General features: G+C 43.0%; 1 protein-coding gene across 3 annotated transcripts in view; it reads left to right on the top strand.

Annotated features, from left to right (window-relative positions):
* The first annotated feature begins 4,848 nt into the window (after nucleotides 1–4,848).
* Nucleotides 4,849–22,442, top strand: part of FEZ2 (fasciculation and elongation protein zeta 2) — a 44,692-nt gene continuing 27,098 nt past the window's right edge. For 2 of the 3 annotated variants that reach the window (XM_021718106.1, XM_021718104.1), the window contains exons 1-4: nucleotides 4,849–4,951; nucleotides 16,867–16,983; nucleotides 19,068–19,209; nucleotides 21,162–21,430. In XM_021718106.1, the coding sequence (XP_021573781.1) occupies nucleotides 4,880–4,951; nucleotides 16,867–16,983; nucleotides 19,068–19,209; nucleotides 21,162–21,430 (600 nt within the window). In that variant the 5' untranslated portion in view covers nucleotides 4,849–4,879. Of the gene's footprint in view, nucleotides 4,952–16,760; nucleotides 16,984–19,067; nucleotides 19,210–21,161; nucleotides 21,431–22,442 lie in introns of those variants that run through there. The other variant, XM_021718105.1, reaches the window with a different exon arrangement.

Here is a 22,442-nt window from a genome sequence, read left to right as displayed (position 1 = left end):
GCCGGCGATTTAAATCCCCTGACCCCTTAAAGCCTCCGCCACCGCCCCTCCCTCCCCTCCTCCTGGATTGGTTTGCTGGGGAATCTCCCGCACCGAGCACGTAGTTGGAGACCGAGCCTCCTGGGGCACGTGGGTAGCCTTTCATTCATCCAACTCGAATTTTTTAAGCGCCTGCTTAGCCCTGGGAACGCCGAAATGAGCAGACACGACCCCTCCACCACGCAGGACGGGGGATAGATTTGTAAACCGATGTTTGTGCGGGTGCACTAAGTGCTCCCATGGGCATATGGGCCAAACGTGGGAGATTTAAAAGCGCGTGTTTAGGGAGAGTCAGGAAAGACATCCCAGAGAAAGAAATGTGCAGACTAGATTCCAAGGGGTGAGTGGCAGTCTTCCTGGCAGGTCGAGCATTCCAGGTCGAGGATGTTGTATTGTAGTCTATGCAAAAGCACCAACATGCGAGGCAGCGTTTATGGCACCAGAATCCATGGGGCCCATCCGAGAGCCCAGGTAGATTGCCAGGCCGCCACAGGCGAAAAGGAAGGCTTCTGGTTATTAATGGCAAGGGTCCCATGGTCTGGTGGGGAGACCCGTGCAAGTACAAATGATAACTTCAGAATCACCTACGTGCAATGACTAGAAATTCACAGGGATTGATGGAGGTTGGGGAAAGAGAGGTGCGGAGTTCCCGAGGGCACTTTTTAAAAAGATACCCTGAGCCCCAATTATAACTTGGTTAAATAAGGGTGGTGATGATGTACCACGGTTTTACCCCGGAGAGAGGGCAAAAGGAATGGTGAGAGTGAACGAGTAGTGTTTGCAGGGGGGAGAGGAACCCCTGAAGAGGCTGGAGGTAAACTCTTTGGAGCACACACTGAGGATGTGGGAAGAGATGGGTTTTCAGGCATGGATGAGAGGGAGAGATGGAGGTTAGGGAAGAATTTTTTGGGGATAGACAAGGAGCCATGAACATGGAAAGGGACTCAGGCCTGATGGTCTCCTTTCCTCCGTTAATCACATTGATCAGGAATAAGGTCCGAAGCTTGAAAAGAGGGATTTGGGAATGGGGGTCTGCAAACATGACTGAGCAGTGGTGCTGTGTTTGGGGACCAGCGCTTTTCCTTGTTACTCCTGTATGGTATTCTGCCCAGGTGTAGAGGATGGAAACATTTATGGCTGAATTTTATATACACATATGCATGCAGTCAGTAGCAAAAGATGACATCTTTGAAGGACTGTTCTCAAAGAGCAGATGATTTTATGTATATGTAGATGTATAGACTCTGAGTCACTCAACCCAGGACACATTCTGGATTGCAAAATTGCTGTATACTTATTATGTATTGGGGTTCTTCAAGAGTATCTTACTTGAAACAGATAAGTGGATTGTGCATAGATAGTTGAGGTTCTCTGTTTTTGCTTTTGCTTGGACTGCTTGGAAAGTAGTTTATTTTAGCCTTTGCTTAAAAAATATTTTGTTACTCTTGATAAAGGGATTTCGGAGATGATATGTTGGGGGTAATGCGTGTCTTGACTTGGGGATACAAGTCTCTCTCTTTTCAGGATCTGGGGGTTGGTCACATGCTTTTTTTTTTTTTTGAGTTGGTGTCTCACTCTTGTCCAGGCTGGAGTGCAGTTGCACACTCACAGCCACCCCAGCGTTGACCTGCTGGGCTCCAGCGATTCTTCCACCTGAGCCTTCCAAGTAGCCGGAACTATAGGCACATGCTACTATGCCCAGCTACATTTTTTTTGATTCATTGTAGAGACAAGATCTTGCCAAGTTGTCCGGGCTGATCTCGAACCCGTGGACTCAGGCAATTCACTCACCTGGGCCTCCCAAAGTGTTGGGATTACAGGCTGAGCCACCAAGCCCGGCTGAGAGTTGCCGTTTTTTCAGGGTACTTTATTTAACTTCTCTGAGCTTCAGTTTTACTTTTGGGTAAAAACCGATTAGACTTACCTGCTGAGGTTTTATGTTAGAAGGGTATCATGCAGGATTCAATGTTGACCGAACTTTGACCTCCTTGCAAGAAGAACTATCCTGCCAGTTGTTTATTTATGACTGGTTGTAATACTTTCTGATAAGGAAAAAGGCCGATCCTGTGTCTTGATTGCAGAATTCTAGAAACCTTTCACTAAAGTTGGCCTTCCATCCTCCCAGCTACAATTGTTCTGCCTTTCATGGAGGTAGAGGCATGTTAATTGACCTTCACTTTCTTGGCAGAGCAAACTCACCCTCTGTCACCTCTTCTAGGTGAAGTGTTCCAAGCCATCTGTCCTTTTCTGATAGCCTCGTGTAAGAAAGAGCCAATAAGCAGGTGAAACAACCCCCCAAACTCTGAACTGTTTTTGCCGAATAGATTACCTTACTTAAGTCCTTGACCATGGTTAGGTATATAGTCAGTTGTTCAGTATTTGAAAATTTTTACCCATGAAGATTTGGACCGGAAACCCAGCAGATTTTGCAATCCACAGGCATCGCCTCTAATTCTGGCTCATTGGCATTAGTGGAGAAATGATTCTAGTGGAGAGGAGAATAGGAACGTACCTTGTATGTGGGAGCTTTGCTGGGTAAACGACCTAGTTTTCTGGCACTTCTGGGTTCACATTTCATGGAGGCTAATGTGCATTTTAAAACCAGCATTATTGGGGATGCTTGCTTTTGGAAGTTGCAGGCCTATTGCACCAGATCCCTATTAAATCAAGTATGTAGCATCTCTATTTTTAAACTTTCATTCTTACGTTTCAGCCCCTACTAGGATTGTTTTTGTATCCTAATGGCTCACTTGGAAAGAAAGTATGCCCAATCATTTAATGACTTATTCGTGATTAGATTACCTTTTTGTTGTTGCTGTTGTTCAAGGTTAAAATCTTTTCGTCACCTAGACTGGAGGGCCGTGTCATAATCACAGCTCACCACAGCCTCACTCCTGGGCTCAAGTGAGCCTCCCAAGTAGCTGGGACTACAGGTGCACACCAATATGCCCTGCTAATTTTTTTTGATTTTTTTTTTTAGAGATGAGGTCTTACTGTGTTGCCCAGGCTACTCTCAAACCCCTGGGCTCAAGTAGTCTTCCCACCTTGGCCTCCCAAAGTGCTGGGATCACAAGCAGGGTTTTTTTTTTTTCTCCTTAGGACATTTTTGTGTATATCTTTAGCCAGTAAGCAGCTCACATGTGTAGTGTTTAGCTTTACGTACGCCAGTTAAATTTCATCTCATTTGTATTTCTGAACTTTATTTTTTCATAAACATCATGCCTTATTCTGATGATTACTTTTGTACTGAAACTTGAATTTTGACCATGAAATTTGAGTTTCTTTCTTTTTTTTTGTAGTCTCACTCTGTCGCCCAGGCTGGAGTGCAGTGGCACGCTCACCGCCACCACAGCCTTGACCTGCTGGGCTCAGGTGATTCTCTGCTTCAGCCTTCCAAGTTAGCTGGAACTAAAGGCGCACGCTACCATGCCTGGCTAATTTTTTGATTTATTGTAGAGACGCGGTCTCGCCAAGTTTTCCAGGCTGGTCTCAAACCCCTGGGCTCAGGCAATCCTCTGGGCTCAGGCAATCCTCTCGCCTGGGCCTCCCAAAGTGCTGGGATTACAGGCTTGAGCCACTGTGTCCTGCCGAGTTTGCTCTTCTTATCTAGCATGGTTTCAGACTTCCCTCAATACAACTCATTTGATTTTCTTGTTTGTTTTTGTTTTTTGGAGTCTCACTCTTTTGCCCATGCTGGAGTGCATGATCACGGCCTACCGCAGCCTCGACCTCCTGGACTTAGGTGATTCTTCTGCCTCAGCCTCCTGAGTAGCTGGAACTACAGACACACGCCACCACACCCTGCTAATTTCTTGATTTTCTGTAGAGACAAAGTCTCGCTGTGTTGCCTAAGCTGGTTTCAAACTCCTTGGCTTAGGCAGTCCTTCTGCCTCAGCCTCCCAAAATGCTAACTAGCATTACAAATGTGAGCCACCGAGCCTGGTTAGTACAGCCCATTTGAATGAACGCTTAGAGTAATGGTGCTGAACGGAATGTCTGCTTCTAGTCCAAGCCTTTCATTTTGTAGAAGGGCGGCTGATAGCTAGAGAGGCTAAGGGACTTGGCTAGAGACTCATTGTTTGAGCAAGAATGGAGATGAGCTTTTGTTTCCAGAATCCTAGGAGCCCTTTCCATTTTACCCTGCTCCCTGCCCTCTGTGCTGCTTGATAATAAAGGTAACTGCATGGGATGGAACCATGTGCATTTGCCTGTGAATGCCTTCTTTCCCTCCAACTGCCTTAATCTTTAGCCTCATTATCAATTAGATATAAAATCCTGGTCTCGCATTGAGACTGAATCCTTTCTTCAGAAAAGATAACAGACTTTTGGTTAGAGAGAGCATATTCACGTTTTGAAATGGTCTATGCGTTTGAAAGTTTCAGAAGACTAAGAAGTGTAACGCACAGTGTATGTGCCACCCATGTGGCCCTGGACACATGACTAAGGTCTGTTCATCTGTAATGTGTGTATAATGGTGGTTGCTGTTTCTGATGTTGTTTTTAAGGATGAAATGAGTTAATATCCATACATTGCTGAGAATAGTGCCTGACATATTGCACCATGGAAGCATTAGCTGTTGACTTTGGGAGAGTTTTCTGTACTATTTCACTTTCCCATTGGACTTGAGAGCCCAGTGATAGGATTTTCACTTAGTCTTATTTAGGAGACTGCTTTGTTGATGTTTTTCTGAGAACCAGTGTCTGCTATTTTTCTGCTTTCTATTTGGTGGCCTTCTTTCACTGAATGTTTAACTAAAGACATACACTGTGAACTTTCATTGATGGTGGTTTTCTTCTTCTTAAGGATTTGGAATGCCCTGACAGACAACTATGGCAACGTTATGCCTGTGGATTGGAAGTCATCTCACACGAGGACCTTGCATTTGCTTACTCTGAACCTCTCAGAAAAAGGGGTAAGCTCGGAATTGAACCGATAGTTTCAGAATGATCAATGCTGATAATGGAACTAAAACAGGAGCATTTCTGTTTGACACAAATCCAGGGGAGTGTATTGCAGTTGTAGTGGCTTCTCCTGCCATCTTGGTGCCAGTGCTGTCCCCTTGCCAGTGCTGTCCCCTCCCTGTCCCCTTGGTGCCAGTGCTGTCTCTACATTCCTCCAGTTCCTCCTTAGCACACACTCACTTTTGTATGTTTAGCTAAGTTTCCATCAGCATTCTGATGGGCTGAGAACGCTGAGGAAGAAGGCTAGCCCATGATTTCATGTATTGAGGATATTTGAGTGTCATCATGGAGTTCACTTTCTAATGAACTGAGTGACCTGCTGGACATGACCTGTAGCCAGAAGACTGTGTATTCCCGTAAATATTGGGGAGCCTTTAAAAGACATTTTAGTTCTTGACTTTTTAATACGTTCTTGGATAACTTACCTGCTTGGGGCTTCTGTGTATGTTCTGGTATTGTAAAGTGAAGATACCCCAAGTAAGACATGTGAGCACAAGTAATAGGACAGCTAGGGGACTGGAGAAAGGCAGAGAGTTGTTTGAAGTCGAAAATCACAGTGTTAAGTTTATTTAGAGTTGGTAGGAAATGTAGCCTGATTATGTAAGTGTCAAGGTCAGGCTGCTTAAGTTCCTTACCAAATAACTACCTAAAGACTTGCTAGGTCTTTTGGCATGTTCTGTATTTCATGAAGTGTAATTGAATGATTATTGGGAGTATAATGAAGTAGGTCTGTCAGTATTTTAAATAGTATTTTCTTTTCAAGTTCGAGTCTCACTCCGTTGCTCAGGCTGGAGTGCCATGGCATGCTCATGGTCACTGCAGCCTCGATCTGCTGGGCTCAGGTGATCCTTCCACCTAAGCCTTCCAAGTAGCCAGAACTACTGGTGTGTGCCACCATACCTGGCTAATTTTTCTTGATTTATTGTAGAGACGAGGTCTTGCCAAGTTGCCCAGGCTGGTCTCGAACCCCTGGACTTGGATAATCCACTTGCCTCTGCTTTCCCCAGTGCTGGGATTACATGTGTGAGCCACTGTGCCCAGCTACGTAGTATTGTTAATGTTTCGTTAAAATGATTTTCTTAAATATGTGATTCAGAAATTCAGAAGGGGGAGGAGGGATGGGGGAGAGGGACAAAAAAATCACCTCTTGGGTAGCAGCGTGCACAGGTAGGAGTGAGGAGTGCACTTAGAGCCAGACCAAAGCTCTGCGTACCTCCCAAAGCTATTGAAATAGAAAATAATTAAAAAGAAAAGCCTGCTACTCTTATTTTCCAGTAAAATGTAAGATTCGGAGTTTTTCCCCATGGTTAGAAGATACAGAAATGTTACTGTCTGTTCCAGCCATTAACCCCCTTGTACTTTGCAGACTAACCCAGCACACATTTAGTGGAAAGGACCCCAGTGAAGGGTCTTCTGTTTTGTCTTTCATTTCTTTAGGTCCCAGCTATCATTATGGGCTTGGTTCAAGTTTCCCTTCCTCTCTGAAGCTTCCTATTACTGTTTTAGCTTGGCTGATCTCATGGAATTATACAATGTGAGAGTTGGAAGGGGCTTTAAAGGACACTTAATCCAACCTCTCACTTGGGGCAATCCCCACCCCCAGCATCTCTGACAGATGGTCATTTAGCCATGGCCTAAATCCCTGCATGGAAGGAAGGCACACTCCTTTCCGTGGGAACTGATGACACTTGTGGGGAAATGAACTTTTAAGGAACTGTGTTATCTGCCCCACAGAATTTAGCTTCGTTGTCTCATGGGTGCGGGCCCCCTCAACACTTGTCCATGCCTCTCCAAAATCCCTACTGCTCTCTCTTATTCGTTGTATGTTTCTGGGTCTGTCATTAGATTGTGACTTCCCAACAGGTGTTTGTGTTTGTCTTTTGAGTCACTACCCTTTTGCCTGGCACACAGTGAGGGCTAAGATACCTGTTTGTTGAGTGACTGAATTGCCTCATCAGTGAGACTGTAAGGTCGGAGATCGATGGAAATTTTAAAAAAGATTTTCTATATTATTTAAAATAGCAATGAGTCCACAGTAGCCAGTTTATGAGTACTTTTCTGACATATTAAAAAATAGCATAGATTTGTGACCAGTCTGGGCAACATAGCGAGACCTCATCTCTAAAAAATCAAAAAAATTAGCCAGGCATGGTGACATGTGCCTGTAGTCTCAGCTACTTGGGGTGCTGAGTTGGAAGGATCACTTGAGCCCAGGAGGTTGAGGCTGCCATAAGATGTGATTGTTGTCATCATGCCATTGCTCTCTAGCCTGAGCCACAGAGTGCAGTCCCAACTCAAAAAAAATAAAAAAAAAAATAAAAAGCACAGAGGAGTTTCTTTCATAGTTTCAGAGAGGCACATGAGTGGCATAAATGGAATACATTAATCCAATTTTATGACTAAAATGTATACTTGGCTTGCCATATCCTCTAGTTCCACAATGGCTGATTCAACGAACTGGATTGAAAATATTTGGGGAAAAAAAAAGTGACAGTATAACAAATAAAAAAGAATATAACTGGGTGTGGTGGCTCACGTCTGTAATCCCAGCCCTTTGGGAGGCAGAGGCAAGAGGATTGTCTGAGCCCAGGTGTTTGCGACCAGCCTGGGCTATTTGGCGAGACCTTGTCTCTATAATAAATCAAAAAATTAGCTGGTCATGGTGGTACATGCCTGTAGTTCCACTACTTGGAAGGCTGAGGCAGACGGATCACCTGAGCCCAGTAAGTTGAGACTGTAGTGGCCATGAGCGTGCCACTGCACTCCAACCTGAGCAACAGAGTGAGACCAACACATACACACACACACACACACACACACACACACACACACACAAAGAATATAGTATAACAACTTACGTAAGTAATTTAGATATGATTTAAAGTGTGCAGGAAGCTTTGTACAGGTTATATACAAATACCACTCCATTTTATTTATTTATTTTTTTGAGTTGGAATCTCACTTTGTTGCCCAGGCTGGAGTGGAGTGACACACTTACGGCCACTGCATCCTCGACCTGCTGGGTTCAGGTGATCCTTCTGCCTCAACCTTCCAAGTAGCTGGAACTACAGACATGCACCACCATGCCCAGCTAATTTTTTTTGATTTATAGTAGAGATGAATTCTCACCAAGTTGCCGAGGCTGGTCTTGAACCCGTGAGCTCAGGCAATCCTCTCACCTTGGCCTTCCAAAGTGCTGGGATTATAGGCGTGAGCCACTGTGCCTGGCTACCACCCCCTTTTATATGAAGGACTTGAGCATCTGTGGATTTTGCTCTTGGGGGGGTGCTGAGGCAGAAGGGTCGCTTTAGTCCAGTAGATCAAGACTGTGGTGGCCATGAGCATGCCACTGCACTCCAGCCTGGGCGACAGAGTGAGACTCCAACACACACATACATACACACACACACACACACACACACACACACACACCAATTTCCCATGGAGACTGAGGGATGACTTACTTGTATTATTCTTAGAGTATATCTTGGGAAGTTGCTCCCTTTTGCTGCCTTTTAAATGTTGTTTTTGATGCCAGAGTAATGGTATAGCCAAGGTAGTGATTAGTAATGACTTAGAGTTTAGTACTGGTACTGATTATAAAAACCTTATCTGGAAAAACTCAACACATTAAAGTGAACAAATGATCACCCACCTGTTATCAATCTAGTTGTCATGTCCTGACTATTCTTGTGATGAACAGAATCGAAATTAGAACTCTGTTCCCCGGAAGGATTAGCACACATTGAGTTCCCAAAAACCAGTGGGCAACAGCCTCTGTAAGAAGCCACCACTGGCATGCTAGTGCATAGCTTATCATTAAACCTCTTTATAACCTGGAGAAGTTATTTTATCTACCGCTGCCAACTGGGTGCTTTATTCTTTCCATGACTGAGCTATGCGAAATGTACTTTTTGAAAGCATTCTTTGGAATATTCCAGTTACAAAATAGTCTATAGGAATTTTTTTCTTAACAAAGGGAGAAAAAAGTTTTTTGTGTTTTGCATTAAGATGAGAAAAACATTCAGGGAAATGAGTTTGCTAGATGGCAGTTTGTTTTACTTTTCTTTCATTGAAGATGAAGCTGGCACATTTCTAAATGTGATGGGTCTTTTCTAGGGTAAGGCACCTGGCATGTTCCAGATTCTTACATGGGCACATTTTTTCCATGTGATGAGTCTTCAGCTTGATACAGGGAAACAGTCCCCAGGTGTGTACATAATGCTGGCAGGGAAAGGCATGGTGGGAATGCTTGGCAAAGAGAAGGCACATGGATGCCCAATGGGAGGGTACTTGATAGTACCCGTGACAGCCAGGGTTAGTTTTCAAAGCCTGGACCCGATTCCAACCCTTAGCATCTGTTGTCTCTGTGGGGGATGGACTTGCTTCCTCTCTGGAAAGATGATCTGGGATAAACATTTCTGTTGTCATGGAAATTTATTCTAATAGCTTATTGGTATAACTCTTGTGTCTTGACAATAGCCCTACACCTATTCTAAGTGGTGCCATTCTTGAATGTGCTTATATGATAGAATGCTTCTCATTCATTTCGGCTTAAGAATATCTGTGGCATTTTCTTCCTGCATGCAAATTTCTTCAAGGACAGAGACTTCTTTTTTTGAGTTGGAGTCTCATTGTTGCCCAGGCTAAAGTACAGTGGCATGCTCACGGCCACCGTAGTCTTGACTTGCTGGGCTCCGGTGATCCTTCCACCTCAGCCTTCCAAGTAGCTGGAACTACAGGCGTGCACTACCATGCCTGGCTAATATTTTTTATTTATTGTGGAGATGAGGTCTCACCAAGTTGCCCAGGCGGGTCTCAGACCCCTGGGCTCAGGCAGTCCTCTTGCCTCTGCCTTCAGAGTGCTGGAATTGTAGCCGTGGGCCACCACACCCAGCTAGGACAGGGATTTTTAAAAATGTATCTGAATACCTATTTTTGAATTAGGGTCTCACTCTTGTCACCTAGGCTGAAGTGCAGTGGCAGGCTCAGGGCTCACTGTAGCCTTGACCTCCTAGGCTCAGGTGATCCTTTCACCTCAACCTCCTGAGTAGCTGGGACTATAGGTGTGTGCCACCACACCTGGCTAATTGTTTTATTTTGTGTAGAGATGAGGTCTAGCTGTATTGCACAGGCTGGTCTCCAACTCTTGGACTCAAGCAGTTCTCCCACCGTGGCCTCTCAAAATGCTGGTATCTTTTTTTATTTTTATTTTTTTAATTATAAAGATGTGGGGTACAATTCAGGGTTAGGTATACAAATGTTAATTATTCAGGTACCCTTGTTGATGAGGTGTGCCCCTCCCTCCCCTAGCAGTTTCCCTCAACTGCCAATCCCACCTCCTCCCCTGACAGTTTTCCTCTACTGCCAATCCCTTTCTTATAGTATTATAATTGTTCAAGGTCCGCTTATGAGTGAGAACATATGGTACACTGTTCTTTGTTTCTGTGATAGATCATCTTTATACCTTTAAGAGTAACTGTAGGAAGAAGATATAATATCTTCCTTAGGTAATTTTTATTTTATTTTTATTTTTTGAGTCGGGGTCTCACTTTGTCACCCAGGCTGGAAGACAGTAGCACAATCATGGCTCACTATAGCCTCGACCTTCTGGGCTCATGAGGTCTTTCTTCCTCAGCCTCCCATGTAGCTAGGACTACAGGTGTGTGCCACTATGCCCGGTTCAAGTTTTTTTTTTTTGAGTTGGAGTCTCACTCTGTCACCCAGACTGGAGTGCAGTGGCCGCTCCCGGCCACTGTAGCCTCGACCTGCTGGGCTCCGGCGATCCTTCCACCTCAGCCTTCCAAGTAGCCGGAATTACAGGCATGCGCTACTATGCCTGGCTGATTTTTGATTTATTGTAGAGATGAGGTCTCGCTGCCCAGGCGGGTCTCGAACCCACGGGCTCAGGCAATCCACTCACCTCAGCCTCCCAAAGGCGCGGGATTACAGGCTGAGCCACCGAGCCAGGCTCAAGTTTTAAATTTTTGTAGAGGCTCAAGTTTTAAATTTTTGTAGAGACAAGGTCTCACTATGTTGCCCAGGCTAGGGTGATTTTACAGTTAAAACTTTTATTTATTTATAAGCCAAAAGGGGAACAATAAAACAAAGCTCTGTCCCCCCCCAGACTACAACTTCAAAGAGTGCTTGGGAAGGGGTTGTGTTTGTAGTGTTAGGTTCAGTGAAGATCCTTGTCAGATCTGCTCTGTGTCATCCTTATCTTTACTTCTGTGGTCTTGAAATCCAAAGTCCCATCTCCTTAGGGGTGTATTCTCTTGACCTTCCTTCTTTCTTATTACAATTAAGTTATTACAAGAATGTTTGTTATATTTTGGCAGTCCATAGCCTTAAGTACTTGGCCGCTTTGTCACTATTTGTCATATTTCAAAAAGCAAATTTGATGTATAGGACTTAAATGAAATGATGTAAGCAAAATGAAATTGATACAGAGACCTGCTAATATCTGTCCATATTGCCACAGCCCCTAGAGAAGGGTTCAAGGCCCCCGTACATTCCTGAACAATATTTCTGAGAGCTAACAAAGGGTGTGCTTCCCCTTATCTCCTGTGCACTCCCAGTAAGAAACTTCAAAGGATCCTTAACTTCTTTGCAGACTATGCCCAACACACTGAGAGATCTATTCCTGAGCACATTCCTGAGAGTCCCCTTGCCTCTTATGCATTCCCAGCAGGTAACTTCAGGCGATCTTTGCTTCCCTGTAGATTAAGCCCGATGAACTGAAAGATGCAAATCCCCATTTACTCCCTTTTGTTTATTTATTGTTTTAGTCATAGGTTTGAATAATATAGCATCAGTGTAACTGTAAGTCTTGTGATTTGCATAACTTTTATATCACTGTAATCATAAGTTTTGTGATTTGTATAACTTTTGTGTAATGCATGATGTCTTAGGCCTTTAAACTCCCTTTACTCTATGGCAAGCTTGATGAATGCTTCTGCCTGACCCTACTGATAAAAGCAATGAGATACCCCTGGTACCTGAAACCAGGAAGTCTGGACCAAAAATTCATTATCTGAAAATGCACCTGAAACTCAAGTTCTACACGATGCTCTGCTGGTCACATGACTATTGCATAGGTACTAACAACTTTGGACTTATAAAAGTGAACTGTAAAAGCCTGAAGGGTGAGCATAGCCATTTTAAAGAGACCCAAAGCCACCCTGCTCCTGGATTCAAATTCAGAAATAAACATCTTTCTACCAGTTCCCTGCCCCTTTGATTTATTGGTATCAAGGGAGAGCAGCTGAGCGTTACTCAGGCCATTCCAAAATGATTTCTCCTGATCAGAGGTGACCACTGACAACTATGTCAGCTGTTTCTTCTAGCAGGTAACATGCTCATACCACTTTGCTTGATTTTATTTTTTTCAATTTTAGCCTTTATCTATTTACCTGTTGAACCCGGGACTCTAATGAGAGAGATAGAGACCACAAAGAGCCAGCTCCGATGCAAACACACAAGGGTCGAGTCTGGGCTCACGCCCGAAGCAGCAGCTTCAGGGACGAGAGCCCAGATCCAGCATGGCAAGCAGTTTTTATACATCATTACAGAGGGAGGGGAAAGAACTTTAAACTTGTTTTTACATGATAGGGTAATTTCTCCTAATGGGTACGGGGGCACTTGGGATTGGTCTGGTCCGCTCAGCTACCTGTGATTGACTGGGGAGCTGCTAAATGAGCAGAGTGGAATGTCAGCAGGCAGGCTAAGCAAAGGAATGTCCGGGAGAGGTTTATTACTTGACATTCACATATTGCTAGCAGCAGTTGCGGAAGCAATCGGTTATTTTATGAGACAAACAAAAATTAAACTTAACAAAATTCTAAGTACAAACACTGTAAACAAATACAGTGAACGTGGGGTAGGAATTCATATAGTAATAGTTCTCTTAGAGTTTTTTTTTTAATCTCTTGGGTCTCTCAACCTTCTACCCGGAAATGAAGGTTGAGTTCTCTTATAGTCTTTCTCCCACCTCTGACACCATAACCTCACAAAAACTTCTCTTTGTTATCTTCCCAATAGAATTGTATCAAAATCCATAGCTGAATTAATCTTCATAATTTATGTTTAATATATATATGTATGTGTATACACACACACACACACACACACACGCATACACACATTTATTTATTTATTTATTTATTTTTGAGTTGGAGTCTTACTCTGTCACCTAGGCTGAAGCGCAGTGGCATGTTCACAGCCACCGCAGCCTCGACCTGCTAGGCTCAGGCGATCCTTCTGCCTCAGCCTTCCAGGCAGCTGGGACTACAGGCATGTACTACCATGCCTGGCTAACTTTTTGATTTATTGTAGAGATTAGGTCTCGCCAAGTTGCCCAGGCTGGTGTGTTTACTATTTAAATGTATACAGTTGATCAATTTTGGTACTTTATGATTAAATTTTCTCTTTTTTCTACTTAGGTTTTTTTTTAGGGCAATATTAATTGGTTTTTTTGTGGTTTGTTTAGTTTATAATTAGCTCACCAATTCAGCCTCAATAGAGTCATAGAGCTCATTTTAGTAAATGGAATACACTAGGTAATCCATCAGTCTCCTCCCTCGACCCCTTCCCTTTCTCTCTCCCTTCCATCCTCTTCCCTCTTTCTCTCCTTCTCCATCTCCATCTTTCATTTTTCTTGATGCTTTCTGCAGTTTCAGTTGTAATCTGAACTGGTTACTCCCTAGTTTAGCTTTATAGCCATCATCCTGGGACTTTCACCTCACTATCCTTATAAGAATTCTCTTCACCTCCCTCTTGTGTTAGACTCCATGTCTTCTTCTTTTTTCATTTTCCTCCTGGTAGCTTTCTGAGAAAGGGTACATGAAAGATACATTTTTTGAGAATTTACGTGTCTACAATGTCTTTATTCCAAGTGACTGCCTAATTGTTAATTTAGCTGGATATAAGATTCTAGGGTAAGTTGGGCACAGTCACTCACACCTGTAATCCCAGCACTTTGAGATGCAGAGGCGAGAGGATTGCCTGAACCCAAGGGTTTGATACCAGCCTGGGCAACTTGGCAAAACCTCATCTCTACAATAAATCAAAAAATTAACTGGGTGTGGTGGCACATGCCTGTGGTTTCAGCCACTTGGATGGCTGAGGCGAGAGGATCTCCTGAACCCAGCAGTTTGAGGCAGCGGTGGTCGTGAACATGCCACTGCACTCCAGCCTGGGAGACAATCAGACTCCAATTAAAAAAAAAAAAGATTCTAGGGTAGAATTTCTCAAAATAGAGAAGTTACATTGATTGTTTTCTAGCATCCTTTATTGCTTTTGAGAATTCACATGACATTTTGATTCCTGATCCTTCTAGTGGGTTTTTAAAAAATATCTCTGGAAGTTTTTAGATTCTTTTCTCTTTTTTTAAAAAATGCTCAGTGAGGCCAGGCACAGTGGCTCAAGCCTGTAATCCCAGCACTTTGAGAGGCCGAGACGAGAGGATTACCTGAGACCAGGGGTTCAAGACCAACCTGGGCAACTTGGTGAGACCTTCTCTACAATAAAATAAAAAATTAGCTGGATGTGGTAGCATGCACCTGTAGTTTTGGCTACTTGGAAAGCTGAGGTGGAAGGATCGCTTGAGCCCAGGAGGTCGACTCTGGGGTGGCCGTGAGTGTGCCACTGCACTCCAGCCTGGACAATGGAGTGAGACTCTGATTTAAAACAAAACAAGACGGGCTCGGTGGCTCGGCCTGTAATCTCGCGCTTTGGGAGGCTGAGGTGAGTGGATTGCCTGAACCTGCGGGTTCGAGACCCACCTGGGCAACTTGGCGAGACCTCATCTCTACAATAAATAAAAAAAATCAGCCGGGTGTGGTAGCTCGCATCTGTCGTACCAGCTACTTGGAAGGATGAGGCAGAAGGATCGCCGGAGCCCAGCAGGTTGAGGCTGCGGTGGCCGGGAGCGGCCACTGCACTCCAGTCTGGGCGACAGAGTGAGACTCCAACTCAAAAAAAAAAATAAAAAATAAAATAAAACAAAACAAAGCAACAACAACGAAACACTCTTCTGATATTTCACGATGCCATGTGGGGGGCCATGGCTAGGTCTTTGCTAGACTGTTGATACAGTGTGGAATAGAATGAGAAGGGATATCATCAATGTGCTCAGCAGGGTTGCATGGTAGGGTGGTAGATGAACATTGCAGTGCCAAGGTGGTCCTCTCTCACCCTCATCTTAGAATATCCTGGAAAGTGGTTCCTTCCCTGGCCCTTTTTACCTGCAAGTTTCATATCCTGTGGTCTGTGTTCACCCTTAAACTTTGGTTGTGCCTGTATAGTCACTAGGGAAGCAGTAGGAAACCACACATAGTCCATTGTATCTTCAGTTTATTTTTAAAATATTAAACATGGGGTACAATTCAGGGTTAGGTATACAAATGGTTATTGTACAGGTAAAGCTTGGGCCTCCCTTTGGTCCCCACATCACTTGGTTTGAGATCAGGTACCCATATTGATGAAGTTTACCCTCCCGCTCCTTCCCCTGGTAGTTTCCTACTACTGCCAACCCTTTCTTTATAGTATTATGATAATTGTTCAGGGTCAGTTTATGAGTGAGAACATGTGGTACTCAGTTCTTTGGTTCTGTGATAGATCACTGAGTATGACAGACTCTAAATTCACTCAAGTTGCTGCGAAATTCATAATATCTTCAGTTTTATATATGTTCTCTACACTGGTAAATGAAACAATTTTTCCAGGTAAATTTTACTATTTCAACCATATACTGTGTCATAGAAAGAATGGTGGCTTCTTACATAGTGCCTGTTGCCTTTTTTTCTTTGGGAACTCAATGTGGGCTCATCCTTTTTTAGCGAGAGGGTTCTAATTTCAGTTCCGTTAATCACCTGAATAGTCATGACAGATAGGTAGATGGTGATAGATTGACGTTCACTTGTTCACTTGAATGCTGAAATATTCAGGTAAGGCTTTTACAGTCAGTATGAGTACTACACATCATTGTTAAAGGGGCTGTTTGATTGGTGTCTTCCACTGGGAAAACCCCTGAGGTGTGGCACCGTGCCCTGGGCTGGGATTAGAAACAGTGGCCAGTTCTCTACCATCCCTGAGTATGGTGGAGTTAGGAGAGGAAGAGGTTACTGGCAATTGGAGAGATTTCCTGCGGGGGAGAGGTCTGGGACCAGTGCTGTGGCTTTTGTTAAAGAGTCACAACCAGCAGAATAAACGCCCAGCCTTAACCATTCTGCCCTTCAATCTTCTAGTGTCTGCCTGTAGTCTTGGACCCAACTGGATGCCATGCATCAAGGGCATCCTTTGATGTCCTCCATGGGGGCACAGAGCAGGGTGGAAGGCGATTGGTTTGGTGATCCAGAATCTCCAGCTCAGCAAGGGTGAAAGATGTTTATGAAACCTGAGATGATCAAGGGGAAGGGCTAAGCATGACCCTCAGGGACAGATCCTGTCTTCCAGGGAGCTGATGGTTTATCTTTTACTCTGAATACTAGAAGTCAGTTTGCAAGTAGCTAGTGTTTTTGTTTTCTGTAGGATTTTAACGTGTACCAATCTGACTATCAGAATAACATTTGTTGCTAAATGTCCCCAATGTTCTCTCTTTTTGCTATCATTTCCTGCAACTTGTTAACGAATACCGTATTTTTTCCTGCATAGTTGTCAGCTTTTATATCACCCTTCCCTATGGAAAAAATAGCTGAGTCTGTGTCTATATCAGGCAGTAGGGACGTGTGCAGCATCTTAGCCATCTCATATTTATCCTACATTCTCTCATTTCTGGTGGAGATGAACACTGCTTGGCACAGAGTGATGGATAGCTTCATTCTGGTAAGAATGTCCTACCTTTAACAGTGGGTATTTTTGTTTTTAGATGAGTGACAGTTTGCTCTTTGATACGTCTGATGACGAGGAGCTGCGGGAACAGCTGGACATGCATTCGATCATCGTCTCCTGTGTCAATGAAGAGCCCCTCTTCACTGCAGATCAGGTGAAAGGAGATATTTCTTCTTCTTCTTTTTTTTTTTTTTTTGAGTTGGAGAGGTCTTGCTCTGAGTGCAGTGGTGCAGTGGCAGGATCATGGCTTACCATACAACCTAGACCTCCTGGGCTCAGGAGATAGATCCTTCTGCTTCAGTTTCCCGAGTAGCTGAGACTACAGCCATTGAGCCCAGCTAATTTTTTGAGTTTTTGGAGAGAGCGGGGGTCTTGCTATGCTGCCCAGGCTGGTTTTGAACTCTGGGCTCAAACAATCCTCCTGCCTTGACCTGGAAAATCATTTCTTATTGTGGCAATAAATGATGGTTGTTAGATTCTACTTGTTTTTCCTATATTTTCTGGTTATACAGGCTTAATGGTTACATCTTCCACTGGGGAAAAAAAAGGGGAAGTATATATATTATGAAGTGGAAAGGATTATGTTAGCTGGGAAGATTTCCAATGTAAGCATTGTTACAGTAAATGACTAAGCGAGGGTGATTACTTAACCCCAAATCAGAAAAATATCATGAGTTGCCTGGTTTCTTTAGGCTTGCCCAAACATGGGCAACCTATAAGATAAATTTGTCCAGAAATCACCTAGTTCTTAAAACCCTGGGTAAGAATCACTGGCATATATTGTGTGCCCAGAAAGAAGGAAGCATTATTCCTGTGGAACGCTGTAATATTGTCGACCCTGTATTCATTTAGAACCAGTCAAATCAGCATTCTCATTTTCGGAATACTCTTCCCACTTCTGTTTGTATTATCAAAATGTGATGTCAGAACTTCTTCCTGAAATAAAATGTTCCATGGTTTCTCGGACGGTGAATTCTACCACACTCTATTTTTAGGCTGGAGAAAGAAGGTCGGTAAGGAGATACATCGAGGCAGCGTTGGGAGGAGTGCATTAGGGATGTGTTTTACAATTGTGTCATCTGGATGCTCCTTAGTCATATTTGTGGTCAGATTGTTCTGGGCCTGGAAAGAACGTGGTGCTTAAAAAGCAAGGTCATCATAGGCTGGAGGGCTGTTTTGAGGTGGAGATGATATTCCAGGCAGAGACGTGACCCTGAGAATTTATTGTCCCCTGAATCTGCCTGAATACTGCATGCAGTGTGTGTTTTTAAGACATGGAATAACGGATTCTGGGGCCGGTCTCCATGAGTGACTCAGTTGTGCTATTTTACAACGCCTGTTTTGCAGAATCTTCTTAGAATGAGCACAATCCCCCTCCTTCAGATTTGCTTTTGTTTTACCTCAGTGGAAGTGTTACTGTTATGCTTGTTAATTCATAAAGTATGTTACATTCGCTCGTGATGTTTTACTCCATCTATTTGTACTGAATAGTTGTTTTTTTAAAAAATTTAGATTTTTTTTTCTGATTGTTGAGTAATTTTTCTGGCTTTCCTTTACATTTTCACTGATCTCTACATGCTTTTCAACTTTGGGAAATCTGAAAAGTACAAGATTCTCTTGTAAGACTTGAGCAACATGGCACTAAACAGTAGATCATTGTTTAAAAGGCAGATATATTTCTGAAGTCTCTCTGCAGCTTGTTTTCTCTTTAAACTTTCACATTTTAAGTAACTTTTAAATACCCCTTTGTCTTCATTGAGTTAGTATATGACATTCTTTTTCTGCTATTAAAGGAAAATTTTGCTGCCGTAGGGGTAACATCTCGTGTTAGATACTATTGTATTTTCAAAATTTTATGTCAGATTTTTTTTATTAACTAGCTTTTGATTGAGCATTGCATATAGATGGTAAATTTCCTTTTATTTGCTTTCTTTTAACTATAACTGGATCTGGCATGTTCAGAGTAAATGATGTTTGTGTTTGTAGCACTTTTGCCAAGATCTGGTTGGGCCTGAATCATGATGGATATGTTCAATCACATGCTGTTTCATTTTGTGTTTAGTATATTGGGAATTTTTTTTTTCAAAACCACGTTCACTCTTACAATAGAACACCTGTACCTGTGTACTGTTGGTTAATGGAAAATCTAGTGCATTTCTCTCTGGTTGCCTCAGGAGAGTACCATGTTCCCCATGTTCCCTATACATTTGAGTAACAGTGGTATGTGTATTTTGGAAGGTTATCGAAGAAATTGAAGAAATGATGCAGGAATCACCAGACCCAGAAGAAGACGAAACTCCCACACAGTCAGATCGGCTTTCGATGCTTTCCCAAGAAATTCAAACGCTCAAGAGGTCTAGTACCAGCAGTTACGAAGAGAGTAAGAGACCCTACTTAAATGAATACTGTTTGTATTGAGCATATAGTGTGATCATCTCTAGAATCTTCGATTGCCGGATTGCATTCCTTCCTAGCCCTCCAGTAATATTCTGCATATATGTTTATTATCACTCAGGAACTGTGTCGTGTGCACCTTTGAAGCCTGTAATACTTTGCTAGATCAGCCCTAAAAATGTACCACAGACTGGTTGGCTTAAACGGCGGAAATTTATTTCTTATGGTTCTAGAAATCTGAACTCAAGGTGTTGGCAGTGGTGGTTACTTCTGGGGCTTCTTATATTGTAGATGGCCATCTTCTCCCTGTGACTTCATACCATTCTCCCTGTTTGTGTCTGTGTCCAAATTTCCTCTTCTGATAAGGACAGCAGTGTTATTGGATTCAGGTCCAACCTAATGACCATATCTTAATGTAATTACCTCTATAAAGACCCTGTCTCAAAATACTGTTAACATTCTGAGATACTGGGGGTTAGGACTTCAACTTACAACTTTGGGGGTGGAACACAATTTAGTCCATAACAAACCCCACTGTGCATCACAATTCATAGTGTAGAATGGATTCTCAGTCATTATTTGTTGAACATAATTCCTATCTGTACAACTAGTTGTCTTCAGTGTTACTTTGAAGAATTTTGGGAACCATGCATCTGTTTGACGTACCTAAGAATGATGAACTGTAGACACTGTGCAGCTGATTTCATGAAAAGTCTCTGAGTAACTGTAGCCAGCCTGTGAATATCCGGAGGCTGGTTGCTGAGCATGCATCTAAACATGGCCCCATGAGCGGGCCCCTCCTTGAATAGACAGTGATGGGGTCCGTATCTTCACAACTCATGCTGTTACCTAGTTTTGTCTTCGTGGCATGACCAGAGGTCTGAAGGTTAGTTACCTAAATCCTTTGGGTTGTATGGCTTCTCAATGTGAGTAAGGTCAGACAGATGGCATCCCTTTGGAAAGTCTAGTCCGACCATGCTCTTAACATGGTTGGAGTCCTGATTCCAAAAATACAGTCCTGACATCCAATACAGATACCACAAACTGTATTTATTGGTTTGCTAGAGCTGCTGGTACAAAGTACCATAGACTCAGTGGCTTAAGTAACAGAAATTTGTATTCTTGCACTTCTGGAGGCCAGAAGTTCGAGATCAAGGTGCTGGCAGGTTTGGTTACTTCTGAGCCCTTTCTGCTTGGCTAGCAGATGGCCATCTGTTCCCTGTGCCTTCACGTGGTCTTCCTTCTGTGAATGCCTGTGTCCTAATCGCCTCATTTTGTAAGAATATTGGATCAGGGCCTGTCCTGAAGTCCTCATTTAGCCTTAGTGACCTCTTTAAAGACTCTGTCTCCATATGCTGAGGTTCTGGGGATAAGGACTTCAACACTGTCTTCTCTTTCACGGGAAGGAAAGTTCTGACAAGAGACTGAAATGGAGTGTCAGGGACTATTGTTCTCTTTTATCTTCCCAGTCTTCGACAGGATTTAAAAATGCAATTTGGGGCATATGTAATTAAATATGCATGTAGTTTAATTCTTTCAAATCAACTTCTCTCTTTAGAGGCAGCTAGAGCCCTGCTAAAATGCCTGGCAACCTCTTGTCAGCAGGGAGTTTCTGGACTTTCCCTCTGCTTTTGTATTTGTTCTTTTTCTTGTACAAGCTTGTTCCGTCTTGACTAAAGTCCTATTCATAGGAAGATTTATTTATACAAGTAAAAACTTTAGTGACGCTTTTCTTCTGAGCTGGCTGTGACGTGACTCAGCTGCTCACCTATCTCTCCTCAGACCTATCTTCCAAAAGCTGTGGAATTTGGGGAAGATCACAAATGGTCGATTTAATTGCTTGTAATATGATTTTTGCTCTTTGACATAAAACGCCCTGTTTTGCTTCCTTGAAGCATTTTTGTCTCAGTAACTTCTGTATTTTGTTTTTGGTCATAGGAGTAAAAAGGCTCTCGGCATCTGAACTAAATGAACTCCTGGAAGAAATCGAGGTGGCCATTAAGGAGTATTCTGAGGAACTGGTGCAGCAGTTGGCCCTTCGAGATGAACTGGAGTTTGAAAAGGAAGTGAAAAACAGCTTTATTTCTGTGCTTATTGAAGTGCAAAACAAACAGAAGGAGCACAAAGAAACAGCAAAGAAGAAAAAGAAACTGAAAAATGGCAGCTCTCAGAATGGGAAGAACGAGAGAAGCCATATGCCCGGCACTGTAAGTGATGCTTTCCAGGAAGCATCGAGTGTTGGAGACAGGTTCTGTGCTCGTCCCCGCCCACCAGGCTGGTGGCAGGTGTGACAGCCGGAGCATTGAGCTTCTAACCAGAATTCTGGAATTCCAGAATTCCACTATTCTCAGATTCTTCAGAAGGGTGTTTTCTTGGAAACGGTTAGAATGACGTTGATACTGAAATGTTTAGGAGGGAAGGAAGTGGAAGGAAGAGGGGGCAGCAAAGGAGAACGTCTTAAAGAAACTAGCAATTAACCATTTTTACTGCTTCATGTTAGTAGTGGTGATTTATGTTTGGCTGATGGTTTTATTCTTGTTTTTCTTAACTCTCAGAGTTGTGTAATAAGAAATGAAAAGAGGTAGCAGGATTGTGCTGAGCCTAAAGTGTGCCTTTGTAAACAGATTGTAAACAGGGTCCTTCTCCTCGTTTATCAGGGAGATTGTGGATGTCAGTGGCAGCCATGTGACATCAGCCATTTGACTGAAGATTTGACAGACTAGATTATTACTGATTGGTGAAAACAAGTTTGGAATATTTGAAACTTTGACCGTTTGTAGAAGGTTCTTGTTTTCTGCTTTTTTCATTTCTCTGCAGTGGTCCTGTGAAATTTAGTCAAGTGACAGTTAGATGAGAGGTATAAACATTAACTGTTAGTTATAGGAGATGCGTTTCCTTATTGATCTTTTGACCCTGTCATTTTTCTTGGCTCAGTGGAGGCCTTGTATGTTCCCACCTTGATTTTGTTTGTGTATGAAGAAATGTTGGTTTTGTTTTTAGAGTACGGTGGTTGGGCAAAGGCATCTCTTTTTCTAAAGGGAACATCATTTTAAAATTCATGATATGGATAACAAGGTAGTATGAATCGCAGACTGACTGTTATGGCTTACAATAATATAAATTCTATGTCTGATTAAGTCTTGACCTAGTTTTCCTGAAGAATACTTAACAGAGAAATAGATCTCATCAACCAGATGCTGATGGAGTCCTAGAAAGAAG

The sequence above is a fragment of the Carlito syrichta genome, unplaced genomic scaffold (genome assembly GCF_000164805.1).
Source record: "Carlito syrichta isolate Samal-C Ts95f unplaced genomic scaffold, Tarsius_syrichta-2.0.1 Scaffold311830, whole genome shotgun sequence".
NCBI lineage: Eukaryota > Metazoa > Chordata > Mammalia > Primates > Tarsiidae > Carlito > Carlito syrichta.
Note: the sequence above shows the minus strand (reverse complement) of the source record. Positions and strands in the feature narration are given on the sequence as shown.